We start from the raw sequence: 12,613 nt of genomic DNA, 5'->3' as shown, positions 1-12,613 counted from the left end.
CCAACGCAGCTGGCTTTGGGGCAAAAATTCAGGAGGTATAGGGTGCTGAACTGAGATGAGTTGGGCCAAGTCAGGCTGAGCTGAGACAGGCTGAGCCAAGCTAGGCTGAGCTGAGCAGGGCTGAGCCAAGGTGAACTGGGCTGAGCCGAGCTGAGCCAGGCTGTGCTGAGGTGAGCTGGGCTGAGCTAAGCCAAACTGGGCTTAGCCAAGGTGAACAGGGCTGAGCTGAGCCAAACTGGGCTTAGCTGAGGTGAGCTGGGCTGAGCTAAGCCAAACTGGGCTTAGCCAAGGTGAACAGGGCTGAGCTGAGCCAAACTGGGCTTAGCTGAGGTGAGCTGGGCTGAGCCAAGCCAAGCTGGGCTGTGCCGAGCCACGCTGGGCTGAGGTGAGCCGAGCCAGGCTGGGCTGAGCTGAGCTAGGCTGAGCGTAGCCGGGCTGAGCTGAAGAAAGCCAGGCTGAGCCGAAACAAGCCAGGCTGAGCCAAGCTGAGCACAGCCGAGCCGTCCTGAGCCGAGGCAAACCGGGTTGAGCTGAGCCGGGCTGAGCCAAAATGAGCTAGGCTGAGCTGAACCAAGCAGGGCTGAGCTGGGCTGAGCCAGGCTGAGCTGAACCAAGCCGGGCTGAGCCTAGGCGGGCTAAGCCGAGCGGAGCCGGGCTGAGCCGGGCTGAGCCGGCGGCGCGGAGCGGGGGCGCTGACGCAGGTCGGGGCGTGCGCGGCGCTATAAAGGCGGCGGTGCCGGCGCGGCAGCGGGGCGGCAGCACCATGGACAGCTGCCGGGCTCTGGCGCTCTGCGCCGTGGCGGCCGCGCTGCTGCTGGGCGCCCGCGGGCAGGGGCTGGCGCCGCGCCGGGACCTCGGCAGCCCCGGCGGCGCCTCCCGGGAGAAGGAGCTGGTGGGGCTGGGACCGGAGGTGGCGAGGGGGGAACCGGGAGGGCGGCCGAGGCCTGACGGGGTAGTCTCTCGGCAGATCGAGGCGCTGCAGGAGGTGTTGGAGAAGCTGAAGAGCAAGCGGGTGCCGCACTTCGAGAAGAAGTTCGGGCAGGTGCCCATGGTGAGTGGCGGGGCGGGCGGGACCGGGGACCCCGGGGACCCCGCTCAGCTCCCCGCCGCCCTCCCGCAGTGCGACGCCGGGGAGCAGTGCGCCGTCAGGAAGGGGGCCCGCATCGGGAAGCTCTGCGACTGCCCGCGGGGAACTTCGTGCAACTCCTTCCTCCTCAAGTGCCTGTGAAGCGCGATCGTCCCAAGCGGCCGCCGCCTAGTTCCCGGCGCGGGGAACCTCCCTCGGCTCGAACTCCCCGAGAGACGCGGCCGGGAGCCCCCGACATCGCACCCGACATCCGTGGAGCTGTGTTGTTTTCTTTACTCTCCTTCCCCTCCCTACCCCGTTTGGTTTTGCCCATCCAGGAAAATCCCAGCCCGTGCCGAGCCGTGCCCGGAGTGCCGGGCTCCTTCCATCCCTTCGCTGGGGCTGGAGGGGCTGGGACAAGGGGATCCCCTGGGTGGTTGGGACGGGTGGGTGTGTTGGAAGCTCCCCGACCCCTTTTCCTCGCCCCGCAGCCCGTGGCAGGGTCTCACCCATGCCTGAGCTGCACATCTCACAGCAGAGAAGGTCCCGGTGATGTTCGCGGGTCCAGAGGTACTGGTGGTATTCGGGATCCAGAGATACCGGTGGTGTTCGGGGGTCCAGAGATACCGGTGGTGTTTGGGAGTCCAGCACTAGCCTGGCTGGGGTGGGACTTGGGGGAGAAATCAGAGCCATCACGGAGAGAAAACCGTCAGGATTCATTGCAAACTACCAGGGGATATCCTAGTCATTGTGACCAAAACGCTCGCGTTTCTACGATGAACTGATGTAAATAAATATGTCTGTCCTCCACAGGTACGCTGTGTTTCAGCAAACTCATGATATGTTTTAATCCTTTACTTGTCTCTATTAATAAAGCCACCGTTCTGATCACTGTGTTTTGGAAGAAGTTTTTATTCCACACGCAGGAATCCCTGGCGTTTGTAGGGGGAGGCTGTGGGATACTCCAAAATTACTGCAACCATCTGCATTTCTGTGTGCTTTACTCGGGTGGGTCAGCCAGGGCAGGAGATGGCTGGAAAATGAGGTTTGTGTCTTCTGGCACCGGGTTGGCTGGTGGCTGCTCCCCGCCCTGCAGGTGCCCAGAGGGACTGTGATGAGTGCAGACGCTTAGGACCTCAGGTTTTCCCTTGGGAGAGAGAGGGGCTCATTCCAGCTGCAGGAACCACGCAGAGGAGGCAATGCAGGGGGATCGACCACCATGGGCTGGATCATCTTTGCTGCTTTGCATTTTATTCCCATAAAAGAGGGACTGCTGAAGAAACTTCTTGCTCCTCCCTGGGTCACAGCTCATCTGTGGGTGACTGTGCCAGAATTGGTTCTCGTTTCTACCAGCAGGGAGATAAGGAGCTGCTTGGAATGAGACAGACATAGCGGGAAAGCACTCCTCTAAATAGACCTCAAGTTTGGTACTGAAGAGAACACAAATTCAGGTGAAAGCCAAGACAGACTTGTGAGAAAAAGAGACTTCTGTAAGGTACTTGCTTTACTCCTGAAGAGTAAGAGCATATGAGCAAGCCTGGCTGAAACAGGTACAGAAACACTGCACAAAGGGACACACCACTGTTTGTTTCATCATCCTTATTACTGTGACTGTTGTTAGTTTTATTGTCATTGGGGTTGGTTTGTTTGCTTTCTTCCAGTACAGAGACGAGCTCTTCTTAGCCCAGACAAAGAGAAAATAAATTGCAGCTGGAAACATCTAGAGAGAATGTGAAGGATGGTGGAGTGGATGGAACCACAGGACTGCAGGATGCTGTGGTTGTACTGATCCGGGGGCTGTGTGTGTTGAGGGGCAGGAAGGGAGTGTTAAAGTAGGGCAGGAGCAAACCGTAGGAACACTGTTCAGGGAGGAATTTACAAAGAGAAAGAGATATGAATTGAGCAGGGATGGAGCAGTGGGAATTTCCAGGCAAAGGTGGTGACCCACTGTGAATTCATTTTTTGTGGCCGTGGGTGAGTGCTGGCCTGCGAGGGAGATGTGTGATTGTGCGTTCACAGGGCTGCAGGTGTATGTTAGGTTTTGTGAATTGGTAACTGTGCTTCTGTATGTCTTTACGTTGTTTCGCAGAGACACTATAGAAGCATTTACCCTTGATTTCTTGTGGAATAATGAAATAATTTTTGTAGCATCTGGGTTTGGTTCCCCCCGCCCCTACAATGAAAAGGACTAATTTGTAAGTACTGCATGCTTTCAGACATAGAGTGTGTAGTCTGTTTTTTTTGGTGGTCCCTTCAAAATTGAGTCCGGCCCCAGGTACCACAGCCACCTCAGTGAACTGGGTCCAATGTAGATGATCTCAACACCTAACATTTTTACTGAAGGTTTATTTACATAACGTTGGACTGAGAAATGAAATACTGGACTAAAATATACCAAGAATGTTTTGGCTTGTGTGTAAATTTTATAGTTCTTATTTTGTTTTGCCTGATCATAGTGCTCAAAATTGTAAACTTTATTTAAATAAAGATCAAAATCATAAATCTAAACCTTAAGGAAACCAGGATTTATGGCTCACTTGCATGATGCTGTCATTATAAGAATACTCCGCAAGAATGCATGCATGAGCCTGAGGACTCTTATCTCTGATTATATTCACGAACACTTAACATTAAATTATTTCTATTACACAGCTTGAAAAAAGCAGGTAAAGAGGGAAACTTATGCTGTAAGCATCAGGATAGAGTTGGAATTTGCACGTTTTTCACTCCTATAATCAACGGCATGCTATGACACTGTTTTTCGTTTAAAAGATGTCTTGATCTCACCTTTCCTTTTGAGGGGTTTGGGCATGCTCTCTCATGGCATTTTAGAAGCAGAGGAATGCCTATACACCTGGGGTTCTCCAGTGTCCTTTGAACAGGAGTTTGTAACGTCCTCAAGGGCAACCATGTGACTCAAGGGCTGTTTCTGCCCTGGCACGGCTTCTACGCACACTGTCCATCAACCAGGACCCTATTTCAGCCCTGCCCTGGGCCCTCAGCCCATGTCCCACTGATGCGATAGGGTACTTCCACAGCCCTGTCCTGCTCAGTCATGGGCCCTCTGGGCTGCTCTGCTGGCCTAGCCTTGGCCCATCCCAATCCTCATTCCCTGGGAGGCGCCTGCTGGCCCCTGGCCTGCCCTGCTCCCTCTCTGTGGGTGGGATGGATCTGGCTCTGCCTTGCCACTCTTGGAGCATCCTCTAATGGTCCCAGGACCCAGCAGCCCTTGCAGGATGCACCCACAGGTGCTGTGGGAGATGGATAGCTGGACACCAGTTGCCAGTGTGTATTCTGGGGCAACACTGCCATCGTTTAACATCTTCATTAACAACCTAGATGATGTTCTAAAGTGAACCATGCAAGTCAACACAAGGAAATGACCTGGGCAGGAATAGCACCATGTACCAGGACAGGTTCTCTTGGCCCAAGTCAGAGAGTCGGGTTTTACCACACATCTGAAAACCATATAGCTCAACAGGACATGGCCTCGTAGCAGTCTTAGCTTCATACACTTTTTGCAAAGGGTCTGGGTGCTGCAGGTGTCAGCTTTTTAATCACCAAAAAAAAAAAAAAGAAAGAGGGGGCAGAGTATCTTCCACACAGTACTCTGAGGGCATTGATCCAGAGTACAAGATCAGTAATGAGATCAACATCAAGGACACATTCCTCAACAGATTGCTGGATGAAACAGGAGGATAGTTTGCAGACAGCAGAAAGAGGAATAGTCTGCCAGACCAGCTTGTGGAGAGACCAAATGCCTATTGCCAAGGTTCTGACCTGTTGTGGAAAGACTATTGAGGAATAAACCCTTCTTGGTCAGTTGTGTGTCTCTGCTGACTCTAGAGTCTGGAGAAAAACTAATGTAGCTCTGGTCCATGTTCACCCCTGCCTCTTCAGTACCTCGTTCTTGGAGTTAACAGAGAAACAGTTAACATACCAGTCAAAACTGATATAGCATGTCTGTGGATACTTTCAGGCTTTGTACCTGTTAGTAAGTCATACGGAAGTACATGGTGTTGCACCACTCTCTTGCTGTTTCTTGAAAGGTTTCAGTTTAACAGAAGTGGAAGGGGTTTTATGCCCTTGGATCCACCACAAGCTGGAGCGAGGCAAAATAAAATCTGCAGGTGAACAAGAGGTGGCAGTGTTGTAATGGAATAAAATTTCCAGCAAGCAGCTGCTTTTCACCTAAATGAGTGTTTTAGCTGTGATGAATGGGAAGCTGAATTATTCAGTTTGGGGGACTTTTTTTTTTTATAAAGTAAGCTGGAGCACACAGCTATACTTTGCCTGGCTAGAAAACCTTACAACTTCCAACAAGTCACCTTTAAACCCAGATCTCTGTAAAGTGTGAAGACACTGCAGAAAAGGGGACTCACAAATCTGAGAGGCCTTAGCTGATGCCTTCACCACCACCACCTGGTGGCTCCTGTGTGAGCCTCATTTCAGCTCAAACATGGCTCTCCATTCCCCAGCTCTGTCTCCAGAAGGCAGCTCAGACTTATGCTGTAGCTATGTTGCTTCCTGCATGGACACCTTATCTTGGTGTTGTAGCTTGTCTCCAGTCCCATCTCCATCCCAGTTCCCCATGGCTGCACTCCCCAGATGGATTCTAGGCACAGTTCAACATTTGCCTTCTCTGGGTCTAGTGATGGACCCTGCTACCAGCACCTGGCTGTGGTCTGCCGCTGAGGGCACTGCCTGTGTGTGTGTTCCTAGCTCACCTTCCCCTGGGGAGCAGACAGCTCTTACTGCAAGGATGTTCCAGCACAGCACTTATGTGCAAATGAAAAAGCAGTCATGCAGCCATGGGAGACTTAAGGCCACTCAGCTTTAAGTCTCACTCCTTTTTGCTCATGAGTAAGCAACAAGCTGCCTCCTATCCATGGCAAGTTGGGGCTTGGGAACCCTGCCACAGCTAGTGGGGATTGCCATTTTTTGAGAAGTCAAAAGATGAGGCCATGCATCCTCAGGGGAACTCAATCCTTCTCACACAGTGTCTTTTTCTGGGAAATAGTCTGGCAGCCCTGAACAGCCAATTCGAGGAGATGCTCATTCATGCCCTTCCTCTTGCAGCCAGCAGCTGTACCCATGATTTTGGCAGGATTATGCGGAAGCGGTGTAAGACCTTCCTGGAGCCCTTGCACATGGTCCTTCTCCAATGGCAGCTGTAACCATATTGGAAATGAAAACATAGATACTGATTAAGCATTCAAGTATTGTTGCAATTCCTACCTAGTAAGTGGCAAATACTAGTTTGTATGTGGTAATTGACTTTATGGGAAGTTGGAGACCCTGTCTATTCCGCATGAAGAGCCATGCCTTCTCACCCACAGGCACTACTGGGAGCCACAGAAGGACCATGTAGCAGCCAGACTTTGTCCCAGAAGTCCCTCCCCTCTTCTGGCCCACTATGATTGGCTGGTAGGACCCTAAAGGATTCCAAAAAAAGCTCATGCCATCCCAAAGAATCAGCCGGTGGGTCTGTGAAAAACAAATTAAATTTCAAGACATGGCACAGAGAGGGCAGATGGTGGTGGTGATCTTCCTTTGTTGGTGGTTCTGGTGGATCTTTCAGCAACCTGCAAGACCATGACAGGGTACAGGTGCTATATGTGTTTCGGATAAGGTCTATAATGTTGATGACCTTACTAAACAGTTCAAAAACCTCAGGCTGGCAGTTGGAACATGGAGAACTTAAAAGCGTTCTGTAACCTGCTGGTGTTCCTGGCCAAGCCAGCAGCAGCCAAAAGAAAAGAATGGATATGGAAGTGACAATGGTGTTTGATGGCAAAAAGGAAAAACCCTGAAGAACCTTGACTGGCAACCAGCTCCCTTCACATACTGCTAATAAATTTCCGCTGCATTTGTGTTAAAGTTACACCCCGGTGTTACATTTTTTACACATGTCTAATAGTGACATGTCAGTAGAAGCGTCTACACCACCACTTCTGTTAAAAGACATTTATGATGCTCCTGAGGAGGTGGAAACCTGTAGGGGTATAGCTTTTGGAAGCTTCTAAAAGGTGAATTGCCAGTTTGAGGAGAAGCTGTCTTACAAACCAGGACTCTCAGTTTACAAAAGGCAGCAAGAAAATACTTTAAAAGAATTAAGATGATTGTGGCAGAGGTGGATGCACTGTGGCAGGCAGACTTGATGGACATGCAGCAGTCTTGTAAACACAACAGTGATGCAACTTAATTGCGATAGACATATTATCCTATGCCTAGGCCATTGATCTACAAAGCAAAATAGATGCTCAAATAGCCTGAGCTTTTACAACAATTTTTATCAGGGAGCACTAGCCTCAGAAACTACAGCCCAATCCAATAAAAGAGTTTTTAAACCAACCTATCATTAAGCTGTTAAAGCACTATGATGTTCACAACTTTTTTTTTTTTTGAAAAAAATTAAATAAAAGCCTCTGTCACAGAGTGTTTTAACAGGGTGCTCAAAGCCAGTAAGTGCAGATATTTTACAGCACAGACTCTTTTTCCTGTGTTGATGTGTTGTCAGCATTTATAAAGAATGACAGTCATAACTTCTGCAGTAATGAGAGCCCGGAAGGTGCATGCAAATCCCATGCCTCTGCTTGAAAAGGGAGGCTGCAATAGAACAAAACAAACATCTGAGAAAAGTTTCCACCCATATATGTGCATGCATTTTAGAGGTCAGGCTGACAGTGGACTCCCTGGTTTCCAGGGTGTCCCTGTGGTGAATGGAGCAGGTTTTGAAGGCATATTCTGTAGATTGATTTCAAAATTCTCAAAAATAACTTTGGGGTGTCCAAGAGGGCATTGTTTTGTTTCGTTGGTAAGGCATAGAAGCTAGTAAAATGACAAGAATATAGCTTTTTATTGGAGGTTGTTTGTAATGCAGTCAACTGGCATTTACTCTGCTACTGAAAAGCATATTTCTGGGCATCAACAGTGTAGGCAGTTTGGTACCGGCTAAGTTCTCCGCTCATTTGGTTACAGTGATCTGCTCGGGTGCCTATTAATGTGTTGAAACACATTCTCTTTCAGTGGCTCTTTTCAGCGGCTTTGAAAAAAAATGGGGTGAATAACCTTTGCAGCTCTCAATACACAAAGCATGGGGGAGTTCACTTGGTTTCACGGGTAAAATAATTAAAGACTCTTCGAAATATATTTGCAGGCTGAGTACACAGAATCACAGAATCACAGAATCACAGAATCACAGAATCACAAGGTTGGAAAGGACCCATTGGATCATTGAGTCCAACCATTCCTAACACTCCCTAAACCATGTCCCTAAGTACTTCATCCACCCGTTCCTTAAACACCTCCAGGGAAGGCGACTCGACCACCTCCCTGGGCAGCCTGTTCCAGTACCCAATGACTCTTACTGTGAAGAATTTTTTTCTGATATCCAACCTGAACCTCCCCTGATGGAGCTTCAGGCCATTCCCTCTAGTCCTGTCCCCTGTCACTTGGGAGAAGAGGCCAGCTCCCTCCTCTCCACAACCTCCTTTCAGGTAGTTGTAGAGAGTAATAAGGTCTCCCCTCAGCCTCCTCTTCTCCAGGCTAAACAACCCCAGCTCTCTCAGCCGCTCCTCATAAGACTTGTTCTCCAGCCCCCTCACCAGCTTTGTTGCTCTTCTCTGGACACGCTCCAGAGCCTCAACATCCTTCTTGTGGTGAGGGGCCCAGAACTGAACACAGTACTCGAGATGCGGTCTCACCAGTGCTGAGTACAGAGGGAGAATAACCTCCCTGGACCTGCTGGTGACCCCATTTCTGATACAAGCCAAGATGCCGTTGGCCTTCTTGGCCACCTGGGCACACTGCTGGCTCATGTTCAGTCAGCTGTCAACCAGCACCCCCAGGTCCTTCTCTTCCGTGCAGCTCTCCAGCCATTCTTCCCCCAGTCTGTAGCGCTGCATAGGGTTGTTGTGCCCCAAGTGCAGGACCCGGCATTTGGCCTTGTTAAACCTCATCCCATTGGTCTCGGCCCAGCAGTCCAGCCTGTTCAGATCCCTTTGCAGAGCCTCCCTACCCTCCAGCAGGTCCACACTTCCTCCCAGCTTAGTGTCATCTGCAAACTTGCTAAGGGTGCACTCGATGCCTTCATCCAGGTCATTGATAAAGACATTGAACAGAGCTGGACCCAGTACTGAGCCCTGAGGAACTCCACTTGTGACTGGCCTCCAGCTGGAGTTAACTCCATTGACCACCACTCTCTGGGCCCGGCCATCCAACCAGTTTTCAACCCAGGAGAGTGTGCGCCTGTCCAGGCCAGAGGCTGACAGTTTCTGCAGCAGAATGCTGTGAGAAACTGTGTCAAAGGCTTTACTGAAGTCCAAGAAGACTACATCCACAGCCTTTCCCCCATCCAGTAGTTGAGTGATTTTGTCATAGAAGGTGATCAGGTTAGTTTGGCAAGATCTGCCTTTTGTAAACCCATGTTGACTGGGCCTGATCACCCGGTTCTCTTGCGTGTGCTTCATGATAGCACTCAAGATTACCTGTTCCATGACTTTCCCTGGCACTGAGGTGAGACTGACAGGCCTGTAGTTCCCCGGATCCTCTCTGCAACCCTTCTTGTATATGGGCACAACATCAGCCAGCCTCCAGTCTAGTGGAACTTCCCCAGTCAGCCAGGACCTCTGGAAGATGATGGATAGGGGTTTGGAAAGGACATCCGCCAGTTCCTTCAATACTCTTGGGTGGATCCCATCCGGCCCCATAGACTTGTGGGCGTCTAGCTGGGCAAGCAAGTCTCTAACCGCCTCCTCTTGGATCACGGGAGCCTCAATCTGCCCCTCTAACTCTTGGATTTGTAAACAGAAGGAACAACTTCCTTTGCTATTAAAGACTGAGGCGAAGAAGGCATTAAGTACCTCAGCCTTGTCCTTATCCCCTGTCACTGTTATTCCTTCTGCATCCACTAGAGACTGGATATTCTCCCTCGTCCTCCTTTTCCTGTTAATGTACTTGTAGAAAGACTTTTTGTTGTCTTTCACAGACTTAGCGAGTTTTAATTCTAGTTGGGCCTTGGCCCTCCTGATTTTTTCCCTGCACGATCTCACTTCGTCCCTGTAGTCCACCCAAGATGCCTGTCCTTTCCTCCAGAGCACATAGAGCTTCTTCTTCTTATTGACGCATCTTGAGATCTCCCTGCTCCACCAAGCTGGCTTTTCCCCCCGCCGGCTCCTTTTCCGGAACACAGGGATGGCTTGCTCTTGAGCTGCTAGGATTTCATTTTTCAAGAGCGCCCAACCCTCATGGGCTCCCTTGCCCTGAAGGACTGTTTCCCACGGGACTTTGCTAATCAACCTTCTGAACAGGCCAAAGTCTGCCCTCTGGAAGTTTAATGTGACTGTTTTGCTAACCCCCTTCTTAATCCCACCTAGAACTGAAAACCCTATCATCTCATGATCACTTAATCCCAGGCGTCCTCCAACCGTCAAATCCCCAACAAGACCTTCTCTATTCACAAACAGCAGGTCTAGGAAGGCACCCTCCCTTGTTGGTTCGCTAACCAGTTGTGCAAGGAAGTTGTCTTCAATGCACTCCAGGAACCTCCTAGACTGTTTCCTTTCTGCTGTATTGTACTCCCAGCAGACATCCGGAAAGTTAAAGTCTCCCACAAGGACAAGAGGCAGAGATTTAGAGACTGTCCCCAGCTGTTTATAGAAGAGTTCATCAGCAGCTTCTTCTTGGCTGGGTGGTCTGTAACAGACTCCTATCACAAAGTCCCCTTTCTTGTGGGCTCCTCTGATTTTAACCCATAGGCACTCGATCTCATCCTCACCGTAATCCAGTTCGAGAGTTTCAAAGCACTCTTTGACATAGAGGGCTACCCCGCCTCCTTTCCTACCCTTCCTGTCCCGCCTGAAGTGTTTATATCCCAACATAGCTGTAGTCCAGTTATGGAGTCATCCCACCACGTTTCTGTGATGGCAATGACATCATAGTCACCTTGCCCTACAACAGCTTCCAGCTCATCCTTCTTATTGCCCATGCTACGTGCATTGGTGTAAATGCACTTCAGCTGGGCTGATGAACCTTCAGCCCTCATAAAGGGAAGAGAGTTTATTCTCGATTGACTGGTCCTTGGAATAACTAATTCCACAGACCCAGTTTCATCCTTACTGTCCCCACTTATACTCGCCCTCACTTGCCCTGTTGTGGTGTACTGGTGGTCCTCTCCAGCACACCATTTCTCAGCCGCCGGTTTCCCACTTCCAGGCTCATTCCCAACTAGCCTGGTCTCCTCCCCTTCCTCCTTCACATCTAGTTTAAAGCTCTATTTAAGAGCCTAACTAGATTTTTAGAGATAACTTTAGTCCCCCTTCGAGACAAGTATGACCCATCCCTAGTAAGAAAACCTGGGGGTGGGTGGGTCACCCCATGATCAAAGAAGCCAAAGCCTCTCTCCTCACACCAGGCTCGGAGCCAGGCATTAATCATCTGTACGTTCCTGACTTCCTGCTCCATATTCCTTAGTATTGGGATGGAGCTAAACACCACTTGCGCTCCAGAGCCCTCAATCATCTTCCCTAAATCCCTGAAGTCTCTTTTGATGGCTTTCAGCTTTCTGTGCTGTAAGTCATCATTACCTATTTGAAATACTAACAGGGGATAGTAATCCGTTTCCTTCACCAAGGAAGGAAGTTTTCTATTGATATCCCTCACTGAAGCCCCCGGCAAGCAGCAGACCTCCCTGTGGAGCGGGTCCGGTCTGCAGATGGGACCCTTCATTCCTTTAACAAGGGAATCCCCTAAGACGATCACTCTCCTCTTTTTCTTGACAGAGGATGTTTTTAGGGCCCTCCGAGGATGCTGGAGCCTAGGGAATGTTTCCAGGCTGTGGGGACCATCTCCTTCTTCCACTGCTTCTTCCTGGGGAATAGGTTCTACCTGCAGCATTTCATATTTATTTCTGAGGGCTATCTGGGGATATGTGCACGTATGCACATCAGTTTATCACCTTGGGTGATTAATTGTACAGGCATCTTTTCTTTCAGAAACTGACTAATAGTAAAGTAGCCACCCAAGCCTTTGGCACTGTGCACTACAAAACCAGAGCCCTGAACTCCATGTCGATAAGCAACTGAATAAGGCACATGAGATGCATCCCCTCTAAACTCCAATTTTCTTTCAGTTTTCTTGTCTGCCTCTTCTTCAGCTAAAGGGACAACCAGGGATATTTCCATGTAAAAGTGTAGTTTGGGAAACATGTCCCAATTTCCCACCTGCGTTCCATGTCATAGACAATATAACCCTGCACTGCTCCTGGATTTTTCATCATGGGCATGATTTTTAATAACTGGTGCTTGTTTACACTACAGAACTTCCTAGTTTGTTGCTTACTTCCAGACTTCATGTTCATGAATTTATTTTAAAGGCATTTAAGTCTCACAGAAAATCATAGTCAATCAATCGATTTGGTTTTTAAAAGCCAGGACCTTATGCCCCTGTAGAAACTCCCCAGACCCACACTGCAGCCTGCAGCCAGAGCACCTTATCTTTGTCCCCATGTTAACTGCACAGTTGTGTGATAAAATTTACAACTCTGGC

At 49.7% G+C, this 12,613-nt stretch overlaps 1 protein-coding gene across 1 annotated transcript; it reads left to right on the top strand.

Moving 5' to 3' along the window:
• Window positions 1–763: 763 nt before the first annotated feature.
• Window positions 764–1,253, top strand: CARTPT (CART prepropeptide). Its single transcript, XM_054054855.1, has 3 exons — window positions 764–892; window positions 968–1,051; window positions 1,121–1,253. Exons 1-3 carry the CDS (start codon window positions 764–766, stop codon window positions 1,226–1,228), a joined length of 321 nt encoding a protein of 106 aa, XP_053910830.1. The 3' UTR covers window positions 1,229–1,253.
• The last annotated feature ends 11,360 nt before the right edge of the window (window positions 1,254–12,613 follow it).

This window comes from Cuculus canorus, chromosome Z (genome assembly GCF_017976375.1).
Source record: "Cuculus canorus isolate bCucCan1 chromosome Z, bCucCan1.pri, whole genome shotgun sequence".
Classification (NCBI taxonomy): Eukaryota; Metazoa; Chordata; class Aves; order Cuculiformes; family Cuculidae; genus Cuculus; species Cuculus canorus.
The sequence above is the reverse complement of the archived record's forward strand: the minus strand, read 5'-3'. Positions and strand labels throughout refer to the sequence as shown.